Genomic DNA, 25338 nt, shown 5'->3' on the forward strand with positions numbered 1-25338 from the left:
AAGGGCTATCATCGTCGTGTCGTATTACGAACCGACGGTGATGTCCATTATTACCACCGTTTTAAAGAGACCCGGCGGTGATAGAGCATCTGCGATGATATGTATTGTAGCAGTAACTTTGTCAGAGAGAAGCAGGCTGCCCTTGGTCAATTATATTCAGGGTGTGCGTGCGCATTATTCCAACTCACCATCAAGTTAAAGAGGTTGCCTCTACATACAGCTGCGTTTGAAGAATTCTAGGAGGAGAATATCTCAGCAGGATCGGACCTTACCGATATATTCTTACAATTCCTTCAGCTTCGATACTTTCATTTGGAGGATTGTGTGACGATTGGACAGTATTAGTAGATAGCTAAAGGAGAAGGCATGCATGCATCATCTATCTTTCCTTCATGGAGGCGTGCATGTCTCTCGTGGCAACATATATACAGGCACAAAAGAACCAAGATAACCAGGAAATGCCGCTGATAACAGCTTCCCTAACGAGCGAGGCTGTTACTGCTTGCTCCGCCTTGAATCCCTGGTGCATCCCATTCCCCGTGAACTACTCCACCCCGTCAGCGTCTTTCTCACCTCCTCCGATCCTCTTCTGTTCTCGATCGTCTTAGCAGCTGAAGAATCTGTGTAGAGGCTGGAATGTTTTTCCTTTATCTAAAAAAAGCTGAAGAATCTGTGCAGGTTTTGATCTAATATGACTTCTTCAGGAAGTAGCGTTTGTTCTTGGCACTGGCATGCTAATAAGAAGCTAGGAGCTATTTGTCGGTAGGATACAATCGCTGATGCTGATATGAAGTTCGTCACCCACCAAATTAAACCACCCGCCACATTAAGTTGACCTTGTTCGAAGCAGCAAAGCAATTATATATATCCAGTAGCAGTGAGAACAACAAATAAAGCATTAGGACATGGACACCAACTAAACAAGAACCGTTACAAACTTTCGCTATATATGTCGCTTATTAAAGACTACAATACAGAAAGCTTATACAATAATAATGGGTTGTTTCTCAATAACTCTATATTAGTTAATGATTGCAATATTATTGCACTCGTATGACATATGCAATGGTTAGAGAGATTTTTACTCCCTCCGTTCCAATACGTAGATCATTTTGGCAAATCTAGATAGATAGATTTTGCAATGCATCTAGATATAGATTGTATCTAGATCCACAGTAATAATTATGTATCTAAATTTGCTAAAACGATCTATAATTTGGAACGGTGAGGGTAGCTTTAGCTTACTGAACATCCAATCTCCCTGCAACTAGCATAAGGAACCACTTTATATATAGTTTTAGTTTGGTACGTAGACAATTAGACATAGAATGCATGCTTGCTTGTACAGCGTAGAGCAAAGCTGTGCTTAGTCCCTCCGCCATGAATTTCCAGTGCATTCCCACTCCTAGTTCTCTCTCTCTCTCTCTCTACTAGCACTAATAAGTATCTGGTGAATGGTACTGTTTGCAAGCTTTGTGTAACCTAGCGACAAGCAGCAAGTGTTGATCACGGCACCGGCACGCGTCGAAGCCCGAAGCTAGCTATTTATTATTTGTACCTAGATAGGAGGATGCTGTCGCTGCTGATATTATAATTGATGAGTTGTAAACCGACCACACATACACCAGCCGGGCCATAACTGACGGTCCTGTTCTAATCAGCAGCGTAATTGCATGCAGTATCCACGATGAGTAATGGGAGCAAGCGAAGAAGCACACACGAACTTTATTTAATTTGCTCCCTGCGGAAGGGCAGAAAGAGAAAAACACTTGAAGCACTGCACACACACACAGTTGCCAATAGGATCGCTGCGGCCAATGGATGTCCCAGCCGAGAGCACGGGGCGCGCCACTGCACCAGTCTTGCAATGGGGCGCGCGCGGTGGCGGAGGACTCTGCCATCTGGCCACGCTGCCCTCTCCGGTTACGAAATCGGGACAACGAATTCGAGTCTAAATATGTTCCGTTGTCCACATCCGAAAGTAAAGGTCCATGAAAAGATTAAAAATTTACTCGTAGTTTTTTGACCACCCCACCTACACAGCACATGTAATTTTAAATATGATATTTTCTTTTAAACTAACACGCTTTAGTTCGGATTGGAGATACCAACCGAAACTAAAGAACTTTTAGTCCGGATTGGAGCCACCAACCGGGACTAAAGGATCATTCTTTAGTTCCGATTGTTGTTACCGTCCGGGACTAAATATTTAGAACTTTTAGTCCCGGTTGGTAACTCCAACCAGAACTAAAGCTCCCCACCATCCTCTAGCCGTGAGATCCGACACTAAAGCTATCCCGGATTTAAAACTGATTAGAATAAATGAGGAGAATGAAAAATTATTTAAGTGCCACGCTCGACCCTTTTGTCGCTTGGCCTCGAATTCGCGATGCATCCCACTCCGACCGTACATACCCGGCCGATCCGCAGCAGGAAAGGAACATCTATCGATCGCTTCTCTCCTTCTCAAGCATAATGGAGTGAGTATTGCTACCGCGCTTGCCACGCGGTTCTCTTCTCTCCTCCTCCTCGTCCTCGGCTCGCACGCAGACGCAGCAAGCTAGCTATTTGTGGCCCGAGCCCAGGTTGTTGGGCTCAGAAACCACACGGGGAGCTTAGTGGGTTGGGTCAAATACGGGCCACATAGTAACAGGCCCATCATAAGTACCGGTCTGGATTGGGTCAAGTCTTGGGCTTGATTATATCCGGTGTGTTTCGTTCTTACATGGATTTTAATTTCTTAGGCACTGTCTGTAAAATTAATTACCAGTAATAATGCCCGCTCTTTACTACAAACTGAGCTACGGATCTACGGGGAGAAATCAAAGTAAAAAACTCTAAGATTTATATACTAAGTTATGTGTGGATCCGGTTCATTAAGAAAATTATGTTTGGGCTGTTAAAGTTATGGGCTTCTATGTCTTCGGTGCAATTTGTTTTATGCACCATTCAAATATATATTATATCTAGATTCATCGTAAAAAATTATGCATATAAATTTACTAAAATAATCTACAATTTGGAAAACCGATAAAGTACTAGCATGGAGTCAGTCACTCAAAGTAACCGATCGAGTGAATTTAGACCCCGTTTAGATCGCAAATCTTTATAACTTTTGGAACTTTTTGCTATTGTAGTGTTTTCGTTTGTATTTAACAAATTTTATTTAATCATGGACTAATTAGGCTTAAAAGATTCGTCTCGTGATGTACAATTAAACTGTGCAATTAGTTATTTTTTTTACATACATTTACTGCTCCATACATGTGTTCCAAAATTGATGTGATGGAGAGAGTGTAAAAAGTTGGAAATTGGAAGGGATGTAAACAAGACCTTAGTTCTTCACCCACCATACCAGAACGGTCACCAATGCCCTCATCTTAATCATCCAAGCGTCGATTCCATGATGGGAGGATCGCGTCAAACTTGTATCATATGAAATGTACCATGACATATTTCACATAAATAATGACTGTCTTAATTCTGGACTCTTTGAAAATCATTGGAAAAAAAAAGCCGGATCCGCAATAACTTCGAAGATTTAAGGCTACACATAGCTAATGAAAATTTCAAATGGGGATAATTTTTATTTCGTCTCAATTCATGCCCTGATCGGCTCAGCGCACGTATGCTCGTCAGGGGTAAAAGCACAAAGAATTATCGCTGCATGTCGCTTTTTTTTTTCTTTTGCCTGGGCATCCGATCCGTCCCCCGTGTGGTCGGAGATGCACAAGAGAACGCCGTTGGCTGCTTCCACGCTCCTCCGGATCGTGGGACGGAGGCTACAGCTGTTAGGTGCTGCGCCGGCCTCCGACGAACCTCTGCCTCCGCCGAGTCGACGCCTGCGGCTGCGAGGCCCGCCCGCCGGGCCTTCCGAGGCCGTTGAGCTACCGCCTTCGATCGGTGGACGCGCACCGCTAGCGGCTGATCACATCAGGTCTCGTCACGGGACAGCACTACCCGCGTCCTCGTCGGAAGCTAGCTAGGTGGTAGATGGGTTTAGAGTACCACAGGAGGGAGGCAATTGGGTTTGAGAGAGGGATGATGGCAATCGAATTTCCTTCGCCTCGGATTCACAGTGCATCCCATTCCGATCCGATCAAAACCAGCCCCGTCCACGCCTTTCTTGCCCTATCTCCTCTTCTCTCATCCTAGCTGCCCCTCTCCTCTCTCATTCTCATCTTATTGGCAGTGTATACATGGACAAGTATTCCCAATTTCAGGCACCTTGAGAGAAAGAAGCAATAGGCTAGCTATTTGTAATTGTAGGTAAGGGGTGTAGTCTAGCTACACGGAGTGACCGACCTGCACCCACAGAAAGCAAGCAAAAGCGAGAAAAGAAAAATAGGCTATCTTGGCTATTCTAAGAACTATAGCTTGGAAGAGTACTTAAAATGCCCGTTGCATCTCACTCCCAGGATCGGCCACCCACCAACTGTGATCCACGTTGGCATCCGAATGATATCATACGCACACAACGTTTGCTCTCTTTTTCAATTGTTGGTGACTGCAGAGTGAGCTGTTTTATAAGGTAGGATGAGGCCGCTCGGAGTAACCGAGTGACTTGAGTTCTTCACCCACCAGACCGGCCACCAATGATGACCTCGATTATCCAAAAGTAAAGAAAAACAAGAAAATAGTTAGCTTCCACCCTCTCCCTCTCCCAGAGTAAAGAAAAACAAGAAAACAATTACCTTCCACCAGCTAGCTGCTCAGCCCGGTCGTGCACACGCGGCCGCCAAGCATTTCCAACGAAACTGGCGTGCGAGGGCACGTCAGGGCCGTAAGGTTTCTACCTGTATTGTATGAGATCAGGAGAAATTTTTGTAGGGCTGCATCAACTACAACAGACAGATAATCCACCATTTCAACATAGCCTCTACCCACAGCACAACTATTCCGGCAACAGAAGCCACCCCAAGAGTCATAAACTACTTAAATATCATGAGGTGTTTCACAGAACCTGTATGGAATCTGGAATATTTTCACAGAATTGGATGTCAACAAGCTCTAGTAGCTAGACCGCAATCAAAAACCAGAGACGCAATTGAACAACCAAACACGCAATATAAAAAAAGAATCGATCATAATCTAACAGTTGGATATACATCTACCAGTATTGTTAGCTTCTATAACGTCGTCACCGAAGCAGAATGTGACAAGATGAGCAAAACAGCATTGTACAAACCGATGCCATGCTAGAGTTAACCCTGTAACTGAAAAGGCTAATGCAAACCTATACAAAATCTAATTAACCCTGTCGAGATGAATCCCCTTGCAGCACATACAAATAACAATTGCGACGGACTGTTAGAAGCAATTTGAAAGAATGAATCATCTGGTTGGCTTGTTGATCTGGTGCAATATCTAAGGGTCCACAAAAGAAATCATGGGGAAAGGGAATGCCTCCTCATGCTTGGCGGTGGCAGTGACTGCTATCTCCTTCCTGTTTAGATGGTAAATAAACAAGATGAGTGTCAACTGAAAATAATATAATTGCTCGCATGTGGTGGTATACTGGGGGAACAAACTGTGCTTTTGTGAATTTGGCAACTTGGTATCATATGGAATTACTATAGACCAACCAATAGGTTGATAAAAGAGGGAAGTAAGAAAATCAGCATAACATGCTTGCAACGTGCAGGGCTGGTCATTAGTGACTTGTTCTGTACACAAGGTGGGACAAGATTAGGACATGTTTCTTTGAAGGAGGGGGGGAACATGCGCTGTCAAATGCAACATTTGACCTCAAATTCAGACATAGCGATAAAGGATTATCCATTTCAAATTCATTATATAGTCATCATAGGAACGGATATATGTAAAGCAAAATTGAGACTCACCTTGAACATCAGTATATAACAGGGCAACAAAATACCAGCCGCTTGTGCTTGGAGATATCCAAATTATTGCACGATCTTGAGCAACATGACTCCAATATTCTGACTGGTAATGTGAAGCATGGGAAGGAAATGGTACCTAACTATTCCCTATGTCAGCCCTATCGAGAATGCTATAGCTTAACCTCAAGAGGTCAATTATTCTAATGCTTGGCTAGTCCAATCAGAATATTTCCCAAAGGGAATCCTAAAATATCCTTTTCCTTATTGTAGATTACTGCTGTGAAGCAATTTGAGTTGACAGCCAACAGAATTTTCAACCAGAGCAGCAAACAATAAGCTGTGGGGCTAAGGGTACTCATGCTGAAGGTGAAAGGTTACTTCTGTCCACAGTACACTATAAAGTCACCACCACCTGAAGGCCAATCTCATGCTCAGCAGGAACAGTCTTCTCAGAATCATCCTTGGATTGCAAAGCAAGAGATTCCTTGACTGAACCAGTTCCAGGTGTAATGGCCAATGCCTCTTTGCCAGATATCCTAATGTCGTTGAAGTGTTCAGCTAGAAAGTCACCTGAATCTTTTTGGCTTCTATTATTGTCCAGCCCTTTCAAAATGTTTTTATTATCACTCTCTTCTGGATGGTTATGATTATTAAGCTCTTCCAAATTGTTATGACTGTCAAGCTTCAGGCTATTAAAACCGTCAAGTTCCATAAGACATTGTGTTTCTTCAGTAGCAAAGTTGCTACTTGCAGTACCATCAAGCTCCTCTTGACTTTTATGGGCATCAAGCCCTTTCCAATTGTAATGTTCATCTAGTTCGTTCAGACAATTATGATTCTTAACCTCTTTGTGAGTCCTGCAGCTGTCAAGATCTTTCAAATTGATGTGACTGTTGAGCTCTTTCTCAGAGCCAGGACTGCCAAGCATTTTCAATTCATTATGGGCATCTAGCTCTTTCAAACTTTTATTAGCATCAAGTTCTTTCTCGGTGCTATGTGTGTCAATCTCTTTCAGATTGCTAGGATCATTCAGCTCTTCTTGACAATTATTATCACTGAGCTCTTTCTCGGTAATATGACCGTTGGGCCTTTTCTCAATGTCAACCTCTTTCAGATTGCTATGATCATGAAGATCTTTCTGACTACCAAGAGCACCAAGATCATTTGGACAACTGGGGACCTCTTCCTCTACAAAATTGTCTATGCTATGCTCCTCGTCCTCTACAAACTTGATACCGTGATCCTTATCTGACTGACCTTTCAGAATTGTTACAGTCTGTGCATATGGACAGACAGGTAGACTTCTCAGACGGCATCCATGGCACTTGAAACCAATGAGATTGTTCACATTCTCAATGGTAACAGAGTATATATCCCCATGAAACCAATCTGAAAGGAAAAGCAAATGCAGTAAGGATTATAGGATGGAAAAATTGAAAGCTTCCCAAGAAATGAAGAGCGACAAAGTAAAATCGTACAAGTCCAACATATAAAATGCAATGACAATTACTTGATCACTAGTGCTCCTATGTTCAACCAAGTGAAGATCACAAATTTCTACTACTCTGCAAACAACACATTTTGCAGTTCGTTTAAATTAATCTGTAGGACATAAGAGCACTACAGTGCTTGCCTTGCTGAGTCGTGAGGAAGGATGCTCCTTCGCACAGGCAACACAACCAAACAGAAATACTTAAAGTAGCTTAGAAGAACAGGAAATTAATACCTCCATTCTTTTTTTTTGTCGTTTAGCTATTGAAAAGTGTTCTCTACTTTTTGCCATTATAGGGCTTTGAGGAGGTGCATCTACTCCATTTAAAGCTTGCTGCATTTTTCGATGATCAATTTAATTACTCATTGATCATAACAGGTGGTTGCCGAAACAACAAACAAGTTAACTCAATGAAGCACTCCCTGTGTTTCGCAATATGTGACACTTTTGACCAATGCACGCATATTTAGGGAATCATTTTTTGAGTGTCGTTGGAAAATTACCCCTGTAACAGCTGCCCAAACTAAGTACTGGTGCCAGCTGAAAAATGTTTCCTCCGTTCTCAGCAATAGGCGCAAGCACACGAGCTATCTCATTGATGCAAACGTTATCACCAATTTTGCTTTTCCTCTGAAAAGACTGCAACGGTTTTCTTTTCAAGCTTTGCGACACTATGAAGGAACATTTGATACTTAGCATGGGATGTTCTGGATACTTTGTAACAGCTGCCTAAACTAGCTGCTGGTGCCAGCTGAAAAAAATGTTCTCTTTCGTTCTCTAGATATACGCAAGAACACATGCCATCTCATCGGTGCCAATGTTACCGCAGCTTTTGTGTTTTTCCGCTAAAAAGATTGCAATGCCTTTTCTTTTCAAGCTTTGGAATACTGCTGATTAGCGTAGTGGCACAACTAAACCTCTTGATTTATCACAAGGGCAAAATTGGAAATGATGCAGGGGGAATAGTAAGTGACACAACTTTAGTAGGGAGATAGGGACATGTAGAACTTTAGTAGTGACCAAAAATGAGGGAAGGAAAACTTGGTAAAAGTACCAAGTATTATGAAGCGAGGGGAATAGTAAGTGGCACCAACTTTAGTATGGAGATAGGGACATGAAGAACTTTCCATAATATCCGTGCCCAAGGCTAAAATAACAAAAAAAAAGGAAAACAGGGGGTAATAGCTAAATAGTTTCATAGAGGATGAACATCTAAATTGATAGGTACTACCATCCACACTACGTGAAAACATTTAAGCACATAATAAAGAAGATTGTTTTAGCTCATGAAAGCTAACTGACCATGAAGTTCTTCTAAGATCACGAAGATATGTCATGCAAGTAAAGCCCAGCTTACCTTCACATTGTTCACAAGCAATATAAATATCCTCTTCACTGTAGCATTTCTCACACAAAGAGCATACTGGGCCAACTTCAGACATTTCAGCATCTTTCGATGGAAAAAGTACTCTTTCTTTCCTAAAACTTCTTGCCCTTTCATCATGTGGATTTTGTGTCCATCGAAGGCCATTCGACCAGTATGAATACTGCAAAGCAGTCCGCTTCCTCTTGCGACAGCTGGCAGCATGCTCGGATACATTTGTGTTGCCTTTCATGTACTTGTCATACAATCGTTTTGATATACGTTTTACTGGTTCATTTTTGGGCACATTTGATGGTTCACTCTCACATGTCTTTGGCAATTCATTCTTTGACGGAGCAAGTGGGTTCTTCCTTGGCCGACCACGCTTACCCTTTTTGCCAATTTTCTTGTATTTGAGAACTATCTGATTTCTCCTAGTCACAATCTTGCGTGATTGCTTCTTTTGTTTCCTTTGCTTCTTTTTAGGAGATGGCTTCTTTGGTGCAGCCTTTTTCTGAGGAGACTTCACCTTTAAGACCTTTTCAGCTAAGCACTTGTTGCAAACATAAACAGCATCTGCAGCACCCCTAGGAACCTTGAAATGTTTTCTATGGAAGAGAGCTGCATAGAATAACATAAAGTAAATAAGTGACAGGTGTTGGAATAACTCTCAATAAAACTTCAAGCAGAAAACTTAACAGTTGATGATTGTTTAGCTAGTGCAACATTAACAATCAATAGAAATTTCTTTTTATCCAATGGCAGACATAGGACACCTCAGAAAGTGCATGTAAAAATATGAACTTGAGGATAATAATTATGGTTATGAAAGAAAAGCAAAGGATGTCTATGTGCAACAGGGCATACCTGCACAATACTGGCAGTTCACAGCTTCACTGTTGAAAAGAGAAAGAGAAAGAGTTAGATTAACAAGTTAAAAGAATTTACCATGATACAAAAACAAATAACAAATATATTGCCACACTGAGAACATAATGCCAGATTTTATTGGCCAAACAAATAGCTGCAAGAATCAGAACTCACATACATGGTTCATATATATACCATAACAGATCTAATGTGCCCCTGAAAATTCATGTGCTATGGTTCCGTTTGGAAGCAAAGCGTGTGTTATTTTGTCATCCTTCCTAGTTGTTACTCTGCTGCTGTCTTAGAACCTTTCTGCGCGCGGAGGTGCTGTGCTTTTGCTCATGCATGTGTCGCTCAGTTACTTTGAACTCTAAACTCTGACTATTGTGGTCCTGTTGCAATGCATATGGGCTGGGTTGCCCCTAGAACTCTAGAAAAATAGATACCATAACAAGTTTTCCAGAGTAATTAGCTCACTAAATGACTTGTCAAGAAATAGCACCATTAGTTAGATTGGTAATTGTGCACCTAGATTGTTTAGAAAACAACATTGATATCTAACACAGCACATCCAATCATGTAAGAATTTTATTAAAATGCTGATGAACACTGCTACAAAGTATAAGTATAATGATTGTATCTGAAAGCAATAAAGAACTGAAAATGTCCATAGCTGATCAGAGTATACAAGGCATAAGAATAAAAGAGTTTAAAATGTCACTATACTAGGGACCTAATCTGCATATCACAGTTATCCAACATGTACTGCAGTCTAACAACGGATATGAAACCTTATCAGCAGCACATCACTCACATGCATTGTAGCAAGTAGCAACAGATATTGGCACAAGAAAATCATGAATTGCAAGAAAATCACAATTTGGATGTAACGTACAAGCTTTAGCTAGTTCATTTGAACTGAATTAAACATTTACAATTGCTACTAATAATTGATGGGATGAGTATGGTGTGGTTGAGAGCATCCTTATACATACCTTGCAACTACTTCTTTGTTACAATGACCACAAAGCCCGGGGGATCTTTTTTCTGCTCTTTCAAAGAGGTAAGCAAACCCAGTCTTTTTTGGAATTTTGGGTTTGGAGTCACGCATCTTCTTAGTCTTATTAGGAAGTTCATCAGTTTCTTTCTTTTTCAGTAAGCGAGCGAACGCTTTGGCTTCATATGCCTTCAACAGATTCAGAGGGACATGGCCTTCATTTAACCAGTACCTGTTCCTCTCGCTAGAGGGCTCCTCAAATTTAGTTCCATGTTTAGAGATAACAGGAGGAATGTTCTCTCTCTTTCCAAAATCAAGTAGATATTCAACATTTGTTCCTTCTATGTGTTTTCTGCGAATTATAACTTTCTTAAAAAGCCTTGCTATTTTCTGTGTTTCCTTGGTCATGAGGCTAGAAGGGAGAGTGCCCAGTATCTCAGTCCACTTTATATTCCATTCAAGCTCTTTAATCTGCAGGTACACAAAGGAAAACAATTCAGCAACCATTTTACTGATTGCTTTTCAACAAGAAGCTATTACCTGCAGAATGAGCTGGGCCACATTTTCTGCCATTTCCACAGCAGCTTGCCAAGCTATGTATTTGAACCTCCGGGCAAATTGTGAACCATCGGTGTATAAAATCGTGGGAATTTTCCTTCGTCCCGCTGAAGCATACCAGGTCAAAAAGGTTTAGTGCAAATACAATAGTAGAAAAGGAATATCTGAAAATTGATAAAAGATTGTTCATAAACCTTGCCGAGCAGCTTTGTGGACCAGTGACTGAGGCAACCTCTTCCAATGAAACACTTGACGAGATAATTTTCCACCCCTCCACCAATAAACACCAACATCACGAGAGTCAACTTTAAGTTCACCATTAGCAGATGGCTTTCTCCCAGGCTTTCTAGCACTTCCATGACTTAGAGATTTATTAGATGAACGGACTAATATATGAGCTGCAGAACCAACCACTTCAACAGAGTCTGCTGGTTTCTGCCATTCCACAGAAATGGCAACACGTCGCAGACTGGACTCTAACTGCAAAGTATGAGCAAAAAGCATGCATCATGATAGGGTATACAGATTGGGGGGAAAACACAAGAATAAAGCATATGGCAAGTTGTACCATTAGAAGAGGCTGCTTAAGTGATGATACATCTGAAGCCTTGAGAACTGCCTTACGCCAATAAATGCTATATTGTGGATTTTGCCAAGGACCAGTCAGCAAACCATTCAACCTTTCTTCAATTGACAAAATGCTGTGGATAGCAAGGATGATATGACTTTCCATATTTTTTACTGCTCCGACACCAAAAGTATGTGGCTTATGGCCTTCCATACATTTAACATCAGTTACTTTAAAAATGCAGTCGACGCCGCCACTGATTTGGCAGGAATTGCACCATCCGCATTTTTCTTTAAGCAGCTCGACAGAAAGCTTTTGATCAGTTAGCGCAAAAATGCTAGCGTATTTTTTACATATTGTTCTCAGATGGAAGGAGAGTGCATCCTGAACAGGTTTCTTCCCTTCCTTGTTTTCAGACAGCTTGTGTTTTAGCTCTTCAGCAGCTGATGCTGCTATTTGACCAAAGCTGTAATAGTTTATGTAACTAACAAGATCTGAATGGAGATGCCAATCACTTTGTTTTTTCTTAGGTGGTGAATCTTTCTGATTCTCTGAAGATAAATCATTAGCATGTGAATAAACAAAGTCTTCCTGGGAACTGCAGTGATCATTCTTAGCACTTGAGGATCTATTTTGAGGTATTTGATTTGAATCACCTTCAGCAGCATTTCCACTTCGAGACATAAGTGCAGATCTAAATGTGATGCTCTTGAGTGACAAATCTTGATCTAATTGATCAGAATTTGAGGTACAAGCTTTTCCAGAATCCAATTGTTCAAAGGAGTTGTCCTGTTCTACCATAAATTGGTCATGTTCACTACATTCCTTCAATCGTGATGAATGTCTGCAGTTTGTCTCAGCATCAGATGTACTGCATTCCCTGCTACTCTGATACCGACCGTTAGGATTGGGTGACTCAATTGCAGTACCGCAAAACGAAGATATTGAATTAACAATTGATCTGTATGAAGGATGACATGTGTTCAACACTGTAACAACGGAATGAAGATCGACCTGACCATAATAATGACATGGAGGGTCACCCTCACATGAGTCAATCCTGCAAGTCCAGAAGATGCTTTGTTTATTAATGCAGCAAGAAGTAACTACCAGATACATACAGGATTGATCAGAGCATAAACATGTCTCACTTACTAAATCAGGGTGTCGCAAATTTCCTTGTTTTATTCCAGAGAATCTTAATACAATATAGCTTTCCTTCTTAGCAAACAGTGCTAGTCTATACTATAGCACATAAACCGTATTTTTATTGTGGTCTCATACAACATCAAGGTATGCTCTACCTAGCATGCCGAAAGTCAAACCATTGCTAATTCCACAATGTATTACTAGGCTCACATGCCACCAGCAGCTAGTATAGAAAGAATCATATGATTGTTGCAGACTTGCAGCTTATGTGTTCTATGGACAGGTGCCACCCAGAAGAAACAAGACAAATAGAACATCGTACGTAAAGCTCATAGACAAGAAAAATGCTAAAGCTTATATCATTGTTCCTAGATCCTAAGGTGACTTCATATCTGAAGAGCAGAGCACTAGAGCAATGTAATCGTCACACTTATATTTCCAACGGTACATGAGGGCAATATAGCAGAGGGATATACATGTAACACCAGAGTTAGGGATCGATGACAACTTACACCAAAAGATAGCCGCAAGTGCCGAAGTATAGTCGGCCATGTGGATCGATTCCAAGAACCTCTGCTCCTCTCATAGGACCTGCCATATTTCTTGATCCATCATTCTTCTGTATTACACATTCAGGACAATACCAATCACCTTCAGGCAATAGATCCTCCACCACCCCCACACATTTTGAGTGAAAGGCAGCTGGACAGCCATCGCAGCACAATAAATTACCATCCATGCCACAAAGATAACATTCATCACTGTTACCGTCATCCATTTCATCAGAGCCTTCTGGAGACTGGGAAGCATCCGCTGCACCCTTGGCAGAAGAGCCCCTCTTTTTTCTTCTTAAACCAGTGCTTCTGAAGCCCTCATCATTTCCATCCAACTCTGACATCCTTGACCGTATAGCCCCAATCTCCAGAACATCATCAGAGAGTGCACGCAGGAGCTCGAGTTTCACCACTGCAGGCTGCCTATAGTACTCTGTACTCAACAGCTTTAAGTCTGTAAGCTTCATACCATACCTCAATTCTGTACCCCTGGTTAGCAAGTATTCAGCAAGATAGATTGGCCAAGTTGCTAGGTCTAACAGCTCCCAGTTAAGATTCCTACAAAGACAATAGTGGGTAACTTGAGAAACATGTTTTTCATCACGTAAAGCTCTCTAAGCTCAGGATACAGAGAATGGCATTTTACCTAATGCAGTGTACTGCCGACGGGTCTCCTTCATTGGCGAAATCTTCCAGCTGGCTCTTGAGAGCTCGCAACAGAGCAAAATGCACCCAGTCAATCAAAGGATTGACATACGCGCAATGCAGCGCAGCAACAAATGTGTCCAGTGGAAACGGGCTCAGGAACAGTTGCCTGCTAAATGACCTTAAGCAGGAGTAGACTTGAAAGACGTCGAGGACAGGGAGGCCGCCCAAATCCAAACCCTGCGATGACGGTGGCAGGTCCGGCTTCAGTGGCAGCACAGGCTTCGGCGGCGGTTTCGTCACCGCGGCTTCCTCCAAATCCCTGGAGACAGACCGATAGCGTCCACTTCCATTTCCACGAGGACGCTTCCTCCCAGACTGCTGCGGCGTCGAAGCAGCGGCCGCCTCGGCCTCGGCGGCCTCCGCAGCGGCCGCTACAGCAGCCGCGGCCTCCATCTCAGCCGCCCGCTCGGCCGCCTTCGCCTGGCGCGCGCTCCGCCGCAGCGGTCTGGACGACGACACGGGCCCTGGACTGACCCTCCGCTTCTTCTCCGCGGCCGGAGCCGCCACCCCGCTCGCCTCCGCCGGCGTCACGGGCTCGACTTCCGCATCCTCCAACGACCCTCCGCCCACGGGGACAGCCAGCACCACGGCGTCCCCCGTGGCCGGGGACGGGGACTCCTCGTCCCCGCGGCGGCGCTTCTTCGGCCGCCTCCCCGCGGCGTCCCGCGGCGGCGTCCGCTGCAGCGCCTCCGGCATCGCGGGGCCGACGAGTATCTCGGCCATCTCGTCGGCGTCGACCTCCTCCGAGTCGCCGTCCTCGTAGAGCACGCGGAAGTAGCCCGCGTCGGCGTCGTACGACTCCACGACGCCGGAGTAGGTCCCGAACCCCGGGAACGCCTTCCTCACCGCCCTCCCCACCAGCGCCTCCATCCCGCCGCCCACCCCCCCGCGCGGAATTCCTAGGGTTTGGGGCGCGGGGAGGCCAGCGCGGAGGCGGATCGGGCGCGGCGGCCGGGGTACGGGCGGGATCGGCGGGCGATTAGGGCTTGCGGGGGCCGGGAATTTTGGGCTCGCTGGCGTCCGCAGGGGAGGGGGGAAGGGGAAGGTGGGTGGAGGAAGAGGAAGGGGAGGAGAGGCGTGTTATATCGCTCGCTCGGGTTTCAGAGCTGCGAGTCCTTTCGGTTAGTAGTAGACTCTCTTCTGCGGAAGAATGGCTGAATGGGTTTGTGTGTGTAGAGTACGGCGGGTTTTGGGAGGGAAAATCTTTGGCTCCACCGTGACACGGGAAGTGCCTTCGTTTGATTTGAAATGGAAATATGGATGGAGCACGAGTCCACCGGAGAGTACTCAGACAGAATTTTGCTATTCCGGCGCTGTGGGTAAAGAGGTGCACGCGCTTTGTTGCCTAGAACGGTCGTGTTGCTAAACACTTTGCCCTCGGTCAATAGCGTTGCTAACAAACTTATCCTCTCGTGCCAATTATATACTCAAATGCTTAGTAAATTCTACTTTTCTAGTTCCAATGCGTATGCATTTATTGAGAATTTAGAAAACTAAATAAACAACACGATTTCAATTACAATTGTTATAGTAATTAGGGGCAACAACATCTTTTTTGGGACGAAGGGAAGGGAGTACATACACGGAAAGGCTAAATGCCTCATATATTATTCTCTTCTTAAAAGAACATATGAAGAGTTTATAAACATGGTCTATACGTGGAGGAGGTTCTTGGTTACTGGTGGGTTCATCAACTTCTTCATGACACCATCATCTTCTCTAGTGAAGGACTTTTTCATTGACGTTATTATCTTAGGTAAAGAATTACCGGGCTTATGTAAACCCAGGAAAGATTAACAAGAGCGTGGGTGGCAGCCTCGAGAAGAAGGTCCGGATAAGGATGTTAGAAATGGATAAAAACGTGTAACGGACGAGATCAAGGTGGATCGAAAGAAAGTTGTTCATATGGGATGTTTAAATCTTTGAGTCAGATTGAGTAGGGAACGGCTCTGATAGTGTTTCTGTACTGCCTCCTTCTAAGCTAAATAATCTGCGTTTCCAAATTTACGCAGTTTTTTTTAATTTCTTAAAAATTATTTTAGCTTGGTTTACTTGATGATGGAACATTAGGCCGAAGAATTCGGTGCCTGCTAGGCGAATAGACATAGACTCAAGATCACCACAGTACTGAACGCGGTCCGCTGATCTTTGTTACCCGCAAAGAAAAAAGGTTGATCTTTGTTAGGTACCGGCATGTGTAGTAAGTTCAATAGCCGTTGCAAATTCGAAAGCAGTAGGGTCGATGGCGTTCTGTCCGCTCCCGCCACCTCTCTCCAGTTTCCCCGCCAAGGGCAAACTCTGTTCAAACTTCAAACCTGCGGCGCCGTGCCGATATGCTCTCATCCTGGAAGCCCCTGTGAAGAATCAAAAGGACATACCGCCTTGTTTGGAGAAAAAGATCACGATTCAACAACTTCATGTCAATAGAGTTGCACACGAATGATTGTACGATATCCGGCCGTCCAAGCCTCGGAGTTCGGACCCTAGTTTGATCTGACGGATACAACACCTGGTTTCCTAGCCAAGTTCAGCGTTCGACCTGAATACAACAGGTCCCGATGATCCCATGAGCCCATCGGCGCCATTTCTCGAAGAAACAACCCATGAAGAATCCGACAGAAATGTATTTCAAAAAAAGAATCTGACAGAAACTACTCTGAAGGGCGGCCTGGACTGACCGCTGAAACAACACTATGCAATCGCAGGATAAAAACCACCACTTTTCTGCAATTGACAACTGCATACATCTATCCAATCATTTACAAGAAACACGCACCAGAACATCCATCAGATGAACGCCCATATGAACATCACCGTTTGCTTGCCATACCCATGATATCCCACTGACAAAGGGTCAGATTGTCCTAAGCCCCTATAACTCAGCACACCACACAGGATGATAGAACAAGTTCTACTTACATATGTACTATATAAATTAGCCTCCTCAGCATCCAGAGAGCGGCTGCGAGCCTCTTAAAAAAGCACACAGCACCAGACGCCCAGGGCTCAGCACTAGACGTAGCACGCCCATAAACAATTGGCTGATGAGCCCAGCGTCACTTCACATGGGAGTCGTAGACATCGAAGACAGACTCTGGGATGACGGTGGGCAACTTGTCTATGTACATGAAGAGTCGCCTCAGGTTCTCTCTTCGGACTGTCGCCATGTCGACGATGTCCCTGTTATCCGTGTATATCCATAGGTCAGCAGAGTTTACCCTCTTGAGGCTGTCGCGGCAGAACGGACAGGACTGGGATCTTGACCTCCTGCGGCAATATCATAACAGGCTTAGACCAACACATATTATACAGTTGAATAAAGAAGAAATTCACTAAAAGAATCTGAAAGTTATTATTGTAGGCTAGATTGTGATGGTCAGATTGACACTAACAAACCACATACTAGTTCTGCTTCTGCATTGACACGTTACTAGCACACACAAAGAATGGCAATTGTCCTTATTCGGCTTGATGTAACATTACAGGCCTATTTGGTTACTAACTATATTTGTCACACCTAAATTTAGTTCTAAAGAAATCAATGGGAGAATCAGAAAGATATCAAACTTTGTAGGCTAGATAGTGATTATCAGTTTGACACTAACAAACCACATGCTAATTCTGCATTGAAATATTAACACATACAGACAAACAAAAGAATGATCATCGCCCTTATTTGGCTTCATGGTACATTTCCAACAAAAGAACACTTTCAGCAGGCATAAAGATGAGTGCTAGTTCTTCAAGCATCAGGGAACAAAAATATATCTCTTCTGTCCAATTATTAATATTATAAGCCGATAGCCTGGTCCCTAGCCCCAGCCCCCAGGTAAACTACTATTCAAAAATTCACCAAAAAAGAGAAGGCCTTTTGCCCTTCATATAAATTTATTTAGGTTTTGTCTTGTTTCTAAATAATGGAAAACCTACACCCAAACAAAAGCAGGATATGACATGGCATGTTCTAACTTGCAAGAAAACAAGCTGAGTGGACATCTCATGCAAAACACTCTAGAATCACCAAATCATAAGAACAACATCGGACAAATATAGACTTGTGGCAAGAAATTTTGGCGTCAGTTCAGTCCTTTGTGTCCTTAAATTCAGAACTAACCAAGAGAAGTCCAACACACATGGGTCTTGGCCTCCTGTAGACATCACCACACAATGTTGGTCCAAACTTGCTGCCTATCTGTGTTTTTTTTTAATAAAGGCTGCCCATCTAGGTACAAAAATAAATTGATCTCTATCTACCTTTTGGCTGCCTTGCGCTTTGTCAATACCAGTATTGTCATTTTATTTCTTGTAATCTACATTAGCGGATTATTATCCAAGTCTGCAGTATTCATTCCTGATTTCAGGTCTCATGGCAAAATGTATGCTGAAAACAATTGACATTCCTGATTTCAGGTCTCATGGCAAAATGTATGCTGAAAACAATTGAAAAAAAAGGCAGGGATGAAGTGAACAGTGAGGTTTCTAGTTCTTCCTCAAAACTCTACTTCTGATGCATAGACCGTAGGATTATGATCATTATACGCAGAGCGACTACACATCATCAAAGAGCAAGAATGACAGCTGATTTTAATTGGCTGTAAAAGAAATCTGCTGCAAGGTTTTTTCGCTACAGTTTGTTGCCCAGCTAATCTCATGTGAAGATGAGACAGCAGCTTATGGAACACAGCAGCATAATAATGACAGCAGCTGGCAAAGCAAAGTTGCAGTTAGGGTCATGATTTAGAACTAAGAGTTCATAAGGGTCAATGATCCTGTAATATAGTAGGTAGCTCAGGGCAAGCAGGAAATGACCCTGTAGCTATCTACCAAGTAGCCAGATAAACAAAATGGCACTTCTTTTTCAGATTGGTACTAATAAATTCATATATTGATGACACATCCAGCTTATAGACATGTGTATCTAAGCACTATTGCAATACAAAAGTAATTATTTCACATATTGAATGCATGACATTTCATTGAGCGGGCAAAAACACTTTATTGTCACAAGAACAGAATAACTAAAATATTCCAAAAGACTTCAGAAATGGGAGTGCAAATTTGTACCAGTCACGATAGCATTTAATGCACATAGCATGGCTACAAGTTGGAAGAACAACTTTGGTGTTTATCTCCATACATATGCCACATTCCTCCTCTATATTATCGTCAATCTCTGATATCACCATTTCCGGATCCTCGTCTCGTTTTTTATACCTCTCTATACATATTGCTTTCTGTTTCTTATCCTCTACTTCATTGATTCCTTCATGTAGTTGCATCAAAGAAGGAAATATGACAGCTGCCAAAACCAACAAGACCTAATGAACAAGCAATTAAAGATAATAATGGTGCAAAGCAAATGTTGTTCAAAAGATTCCGAAAGATATGCACTATACCATAAAATTCCCTGATGCTTGCTTTTCTTTCATGAGTAGACATGGTGGTTGTCCCATCAGCATAAACCTGCACGTTCAATATATTTTTTCATGTTAACCTAAGTACTAACCCACCATAAAAATGGACAGAAACTTGGTTCTAAGACAGAAGCGTTGGCCAACCTTATAAATTAGAATCCTCAACAGCCCAAGTGCACCAGCAAGGCTGCAATCTGTCCACTGCACAAGAAAAAGGAAAAAATGGGCAGCAGGGCAATATGCCATCCTCATCTGAAGGGTGGCGCCATCATATTCCCTCCGAAATTCAGAAGCACTGCATTTTTACAAACAAAATTATTAGCAATGAATCGTCTGGAAGGTACTAAAGTCATTGCTAAACCTAAATCATGACTTGCCAGACCAACTCATACACATAGGGTGGCAAACAACCCATGAATCATAGTTCAATTCACTATTAAATATTTGCCCTCATGGTATCTTGTGGACAACTAATTCCATCACAAATCCCAAAGGGGAATCTCATTCTAGGTGTCACAATCAAGAACGTATCATATCTAATATACCATTATGATAGGGACCAATGAACCAAGGTGACTAGCTGCATCCCACCACATGGTCTAACTGCTAACCCATGCCACTCAAGATCTCAATTAGCACAGCAATTTTGTTTTCTTTTTTTATAAAAAATAACACGTCAATTAGTGGTAAGATACTAGTACCAACACGCTCAGTGTCCCAGCTCAAAACACTTAGGAACAGCCGAACAGGAACATGTCAAACGATATTAATTGATGATCTCTCAGCTGGAGCTGAACAGCGATCCGTCAATAGCATACGACAAGAAAGGGGAGGCATGAGATGAGCTCACTACTCACAGCGAGTTGGCGTGCTGGATGTCGGCCTCAAGCACCTTGAGCGAGTCCCTGAACGACCTGCCCATGAAGACCGCCTCCGGGAAGCACACCAACTCCACCGCCGCGCCGCCGCGACCATCCAAATCCAGACCTCCTCCCCTGCTCTCGCCGCCCAAAGCCTCCCCCAAACCCTAGCGCCCCCGCTCCTCCCGATCCGCGCGCCGGAGCGCCCCCAAAAATCCCAATCGCTGCACGGGCTCGCGCGGCTGAAGTAGCAGTGGTTAGCGGCGAGGCCATTTAAAGCTCACGCCCTCTCGCTTTCATCCCGTCGGGTGCCTTGCGTGCACGGGAGGGAGCGCGGGGGAGCTGAGCAGTGAGACGGCCCAGCCCCACTGACGCGTGGGGGCTGGTGGCGCGGACCCACCCGTCGGTGAGGTTCGGTAGGGTGGCGATAGGGTGGGGTGGGGTCACGGAAGGTTGCCACGTACGTTTCTGGAAGGTGCGGTGCGGTCGCTACTCGCTAGCCATGTCCGTTTTGGTTTCGTCCCCACCCGGCTGGAAAGTCTTTATACGAGCGAAGTACACGTAATCATGCTGTACGGGGACAATTTGTAAGATAATCAGGTGGTGTTACTGTACAAATGACTAGACCACCGACTGTAGCTGACAGGAAATACGATTTCATCCTGCTTCTTTTGGTGTTTTCTGGAACGATAAAATGAACGCGATGGTTGCAGCTGTATCCTCCATAGATTTGAGATTGTCAGTTGATAGTTTGTGATTCAGATAAGACTTTATTTAAAACAGTTGCTAGTACGCAACAGATCTGTTGATTGCTGAATACATTACCAACATGATCCCAGGATTAGTTTCTAGTGGAGTTGCATGAGTTCGTGTAAAGGAGATAAGGTGAAATACAAGTAAAGTGACATGCTTTTGCCCCCTGCCTTCTCAGCACGAAGCATGATGGAATCATGAGAGCTGTCTGTCTGCTTCTATCAGTGAAAGCCCTCTTTCTTTCTTTCAACCACCCGGCTCAATTGTCAGCTGAGCAGATTACCAAACGCCAGTACATGATAACATATGGACAGTTAATTCAGGTACCACATTCCACGGACCACGGTTCAACGCTCAACACCTTACCAAAATGGGGTCAGGTGAAAACAGACGATCGCATGCATAGCATCCTGATCGACAGATCGATGCAGTTTTGACCGAGACCTATATCAATATCACAACAGTAGTTTAAGCTCAACAGCAAGATAGGATACTTGAACATCAGGCTTTAAATCGGCCTCGTCGGGCTTCTTCTATCTTGATTCTGCCTCTTTTATTGCACGGATAAGATGGGTGATGCGGTACTGGAGCTTCTCGTTCTCCATGATTAGCTTCTTGTTCTACAAGGTTCATGAGACGAGTTGCGGTTATACAGATGTCAACAGTTGTATGATGGCGACAGTTTGAAGCGAAAGGGATTGATTACCTTCTCTTTTTCGGTCAGGCATTCTGCACTAACTGCGTCTAGCTTTGACTGAAGATCTTTCATGGCAGAAGAACTCGTCTCTGATCCGTTGTTCAGGACATCTAGTAAATCATGTAAAGAAGGAAATAAACACCTCCTCTGACCTCTCAGCAACAGGAGCACGCATGGAACAGCAAAACCATAGCAATTTACCTATGTTGGACAGCAAGGCTTCCAGCTTTGCTATGCGTATCTGCGGGACAAAAGGGAACAACTATAAATTTAGGAAAGATAACATCAAGGCAACCACCTGTACAAACTAAGCATTCGTGTAGCCACTCTGACCAAGCATGATAAGGTTGCCACAGGCTTCCATGTGGCTGGTCAATACATCACATCACAGTGACTTTTGATAAAGAAACGTAAGAGACAGCAACCCACAAAGTACACAGTAGACCAGTAGTTATCCACAGACCATAGCCAGCGAGGTAGCCGGGTAGGTGATATTGCAATTGAAGAACAAATGGTCCATGATAGCCCCTAGCCTGGCAGGTAATACTGCAGTACAAAAAACATGCTAGGTCGCTAAGCATGTGTTTGGTTGCTGGGTCCAACTGGGTCGGGACAGGTTCGACCCAGTTGGACCCGCGTTTGGTTTGAAGGTCATCTGGGTTGGGTTCATCCCAAAGGGGAATATCCCCTCCAGAAGCGGGTTGGTTTGGTCCCTCGAAATCGAGCGAACCAAACGAACCCACTTTGTTCCTGTCCGCCCGTCATCTCCTCCGTCAGTTCGCGAGCGCGGGCGTGTAGGCAGGGGGGGTCTGGCGGTGGCAGCATAGCCGGCGCGAAGCTAGGCCGTGGCGAGCCGGGAAGGGGCGACATGGAGCTGGGCGACGGCGAGCCGCAGCAGGACTGGCAGGGAGCTGGGTGACAGCGGCCGGTGCAGGGGCGGCGTCGACTAGCGCCGAGCTCGAGCAGCGGCCGGGACAGGGGCCGCGCGGCGGCCGGGGTTGGGGCGGCGCCGACGAGCATGCCGCGGCCGGGCAAGAGGCGGCGGCTGGGGAAGGGGGAGCGGGAATGGGCAGGTCCGGTGACGAGAATAGGCAAGGGCGGTGGCTCTGAGCCTGCCATGGCCGGGCATGGACGGCGCGGCGCACGGCCCGCGGCTCGGGCAGGGACGCTGTCGCTGAGCGCTCCGCGGCCGGGGAGGGACGGCGTGGGCGCGGCCCGCGGCCCAGGCAGGAGCGGCACCGCCGAACGTGCCGCGGCCGGGGAAGGGGTTGTGCCGCTGAGCCTGTGGTGGCCGGGAAGGGGCGGCGGGAAGGTGCAGGGGCGGGGGAAGGGGCTGCAGGAGAAGGCTCAAGGAGGGAGGAGGAAGAAGGTAAGGAGAAAAAAAAGAATATTCCGAGGCTGACAGGTGGGCTCCACCAATAACTGTTGCTAGCGGTGTTAAATTCTCATCCATCTCACCTCACTCAACCCCTGCAACCAAACAGAAAATTGGGTCGGACCAATCCTTTGTAACCAAACACGAAATGGGTTGGACCCAACCCAGAAAATAGAGATGGATCCGACCCAACCCACTTGGTCCCAGAATCAAACACATGCTAAGTTAGGCGCTTGTGTTGGCAGTATGGGTGGCTTGTGGTGGCAGTATGGGCGGAAGGTCTTCAAAGCAGTGGTACATGGGAAGGGACCAAAATTTTTTTAGGACAAAACCAAGCGAACAAAATCAAAGAGGTAGTGCCCAGGCTAGGAAAGATCAAAACGATGTTATTTGATGGTATCAAATGAGTTTTCTCTAAAGCAATTGTCTTCTCTTGCTCTCAAGGCCGTGCCTAACGTGGTCCTAGATTTGTGTTGGAAAATCCAGTGATTTCTCTCTTTCCAAACATTCCAAATCAGGCGGATAGCAAGGAAATGACCAAAGATTATTAAGTTTATATAACATCTGACTTCCTCCACAGCTAGAAACCGGGGATCACATTATCTCCTCTTGTAGGTTCAAGCAGATTAAGAGCTAACGTTATGCCTCGCAATATTGTGTTCTCTGCTTGCTCAGAGCCCCGGATAGCACATGATTCATGGAATTACAAACGATACATCGGCTACTAAGCACTATAAATCTATGCAATGACATAGGAATGAGAGTTGGGAGTTCTGAATCATTTATTTGGGTTCACGTATCTGGAAATGCAATCTATTGGATTCGAATCTGAATATAAATAGCACAAAAATACATCTAAAAAGCTGCATAGGTAATTTGTTCGCAATTCCCCACCAATCTGTTTTATTTGCTCCAGAGTACCCCAGCAGATAAACCCTTCCCAATAACTTTTGCTCTGTAATTAATGGATAAAAAAGCTGGCATCCCGCAACACAGTGACCATTAGGTTCGAAACCAAACCCACAACTGCCTAGAACTTCAGAGGAGCAACCAGATTGCTGTCGGTTGAGGGTTGCCCAGCAGAAACCGCCGGGAATCAGAGAGGAGCTAGGAGACAAGCGAGCGAACCTCAGCCTCGGAGGCTCTTTCCTGGAAGGGCTTGAGAGCCTCGTCCAGGGCCGCCGTCGCGCGGCTGTTGTCCGCCGCCATGCTCGCCGCCGGTCGCCTGAACCCCTCGCGTGCCCTCGGATTCGGAGGAGTCTTCCAGCTGGTCAAGGGATTTCTGGGTCGATTTTCTAAAAATTTTTTAGAGGAGTGGAACTGGGGAGCGGATGGATTTCTGCTACTCCTACAAGCCCATAAAGGCCCACTTGATAGACCACCCAGCACATCGGAGGCCCATTTGTGTAGGTTGATTGTGGGGTCTGTAGAAGTAACAAAGATGCTGATGGATAGAAATGTAGCAGGGGAGAGTACATGAAATAAACTGAATATATGTTGTAGACTAGCAAGGCCTCAAGGCGGAACATAACTTTTCCTTGCTGAATCAAGAGGTGTGATGTGGGTTTGGACCATGTGAGATTCTGACTCAGAATAGTGGGGCAATGTTGTACATTTTTTTGACTCGAAATTGTTGTACGTCAAATATTTGGTTTGGCCTTAAAGTAGTTACTTACGGTATTTTTTTGCTAATATGTTGACAATAATTGTCATTTGGATTTGCAAAAGGGACAATATAAGAGAAAGCACAATTGAGAACTGAAGTGGCTTAAGGTAGTCTGCATAAACTCCACTAATTTATGAGATATGTAATGTAAATTTAGAATTTTAAAAACTTTTATGGGAAGCTTTCGTTTTTCTTTTTTTTACTACAACACATATACTACGACAAAAGTAAACGGATCATAGTACTAACTATCATTAGATTGGAGCAACCCATATTTCATCTGATCTAACTATATTTTTCTGAAGTACTCCCTTCATCCCTAAATATCTATGGTTTTTTCTGAAAACAACTTTGACTAAATATATATATATATATATTAAAAAATACAAATATTTAATTTAGTATCATTAAAAATTTTGAATCTAGTTTTTAATAAATTTATTTAGAGATACAAATGTTGCATGTATTTTT

The 25338-nt window shown here is 44.2% G+C and overlaps 3 protein-coding genes across 3 annotated transcripts; all 3 read right to left on the reverse strand.

Moving 5' to 3' along the window:
• Positions 1-5062: 5062 nt before the first annotated feature.
• On the reverse strand, positions 5063-15253 carry LOC112879525 (DDT domain-containing protein PTM). Its single transcript, XM_025943795.1, has 10 exons — positions 14041-15253; positions 13353-13952; positions 11692-12751; positions 11318-11603; positions 11106-11230; positions 10564-11036; positions 9566-9594; positions 8693-9319; positions 5844-7232; positions 5063-5446 (listed from the first exon to the last, which is right to left on the reverse strand). Exons 1-9 carry the CDS (start codon positions 14970-14972, stop codon positions 6238-6240), a joined length of 5127 nt encoding a protein of 1708 aa, XP_025799580.1. The 5' UTR covers positions 14973-15253; the 3' UTR covers positions 5063-5446; positions 5844-6237.
• Positions 15254-16803: 1550 nt separating this feature from the next.
• On the reverse strand, positions 16804-20733 carry LOC112880478 (E3 ubiquitin-protein ligase AIRP2-like). The gene is made up of 5 exons (XM_025945115.1): positions 20374-20733; positions 19661-19811; positions 19499-19565; positions 19167-19401; positions 16804-17369 (listed from the first exon to the last, which is right to left on the reverse strand). The coding sequence occupies exons 1-5, from the start codon at positions 20436-20438 to the stop codon at positions 17159-17161; spliced, it is 729 nt and encodes a 242-aa protein (XP_025800900.1). The 5' UTR covers positions 20439-20733; the 3' UTR covers positions 16804-17158.
• A 615-nt stretch (positions 20734-21348) lies between these two features.
• LOC112880479 lies at positions 21349-24502 on the reverse strand. Its single transcript, XM_025945116.1, has 4 exons — positions 24330-24502; positions 22028-22067; positions 21836-21936; positions 21349-21749 (listed from the first exon to the last, which is right to left on the reverse strand). The coding sequence occupies exons 1-4, from the start codon at positions 24408-24410 to the stop codon at positions 21663-21665; spliced, it is 309 nt and encodes a 102-aa protein (XP_025800901.1). The 5' UTR covers positions 24411-24502; the 3' UTR covers positions 21349-21662.
• Between the last annotated feature and the right edge of the window lie 836 nt (positions 24503-25338).

The sequence above is a fragment of the Panicum hallii genome, chromosome 2 (genome assembly GCF_002211085.1).
Source record: "Panicum hallii strain FIL2 chromosome 2, PHallii_v3.1, whole genome shotgun sequence".
In the NCBI taxonomy this organism is placed as follows: domain Eukaryota; kingdom Viridiplantae; phylum Streptophyta; class Magnoliopsida; order Poales; family Poaceae; genus Panicum; species Panicum hallii.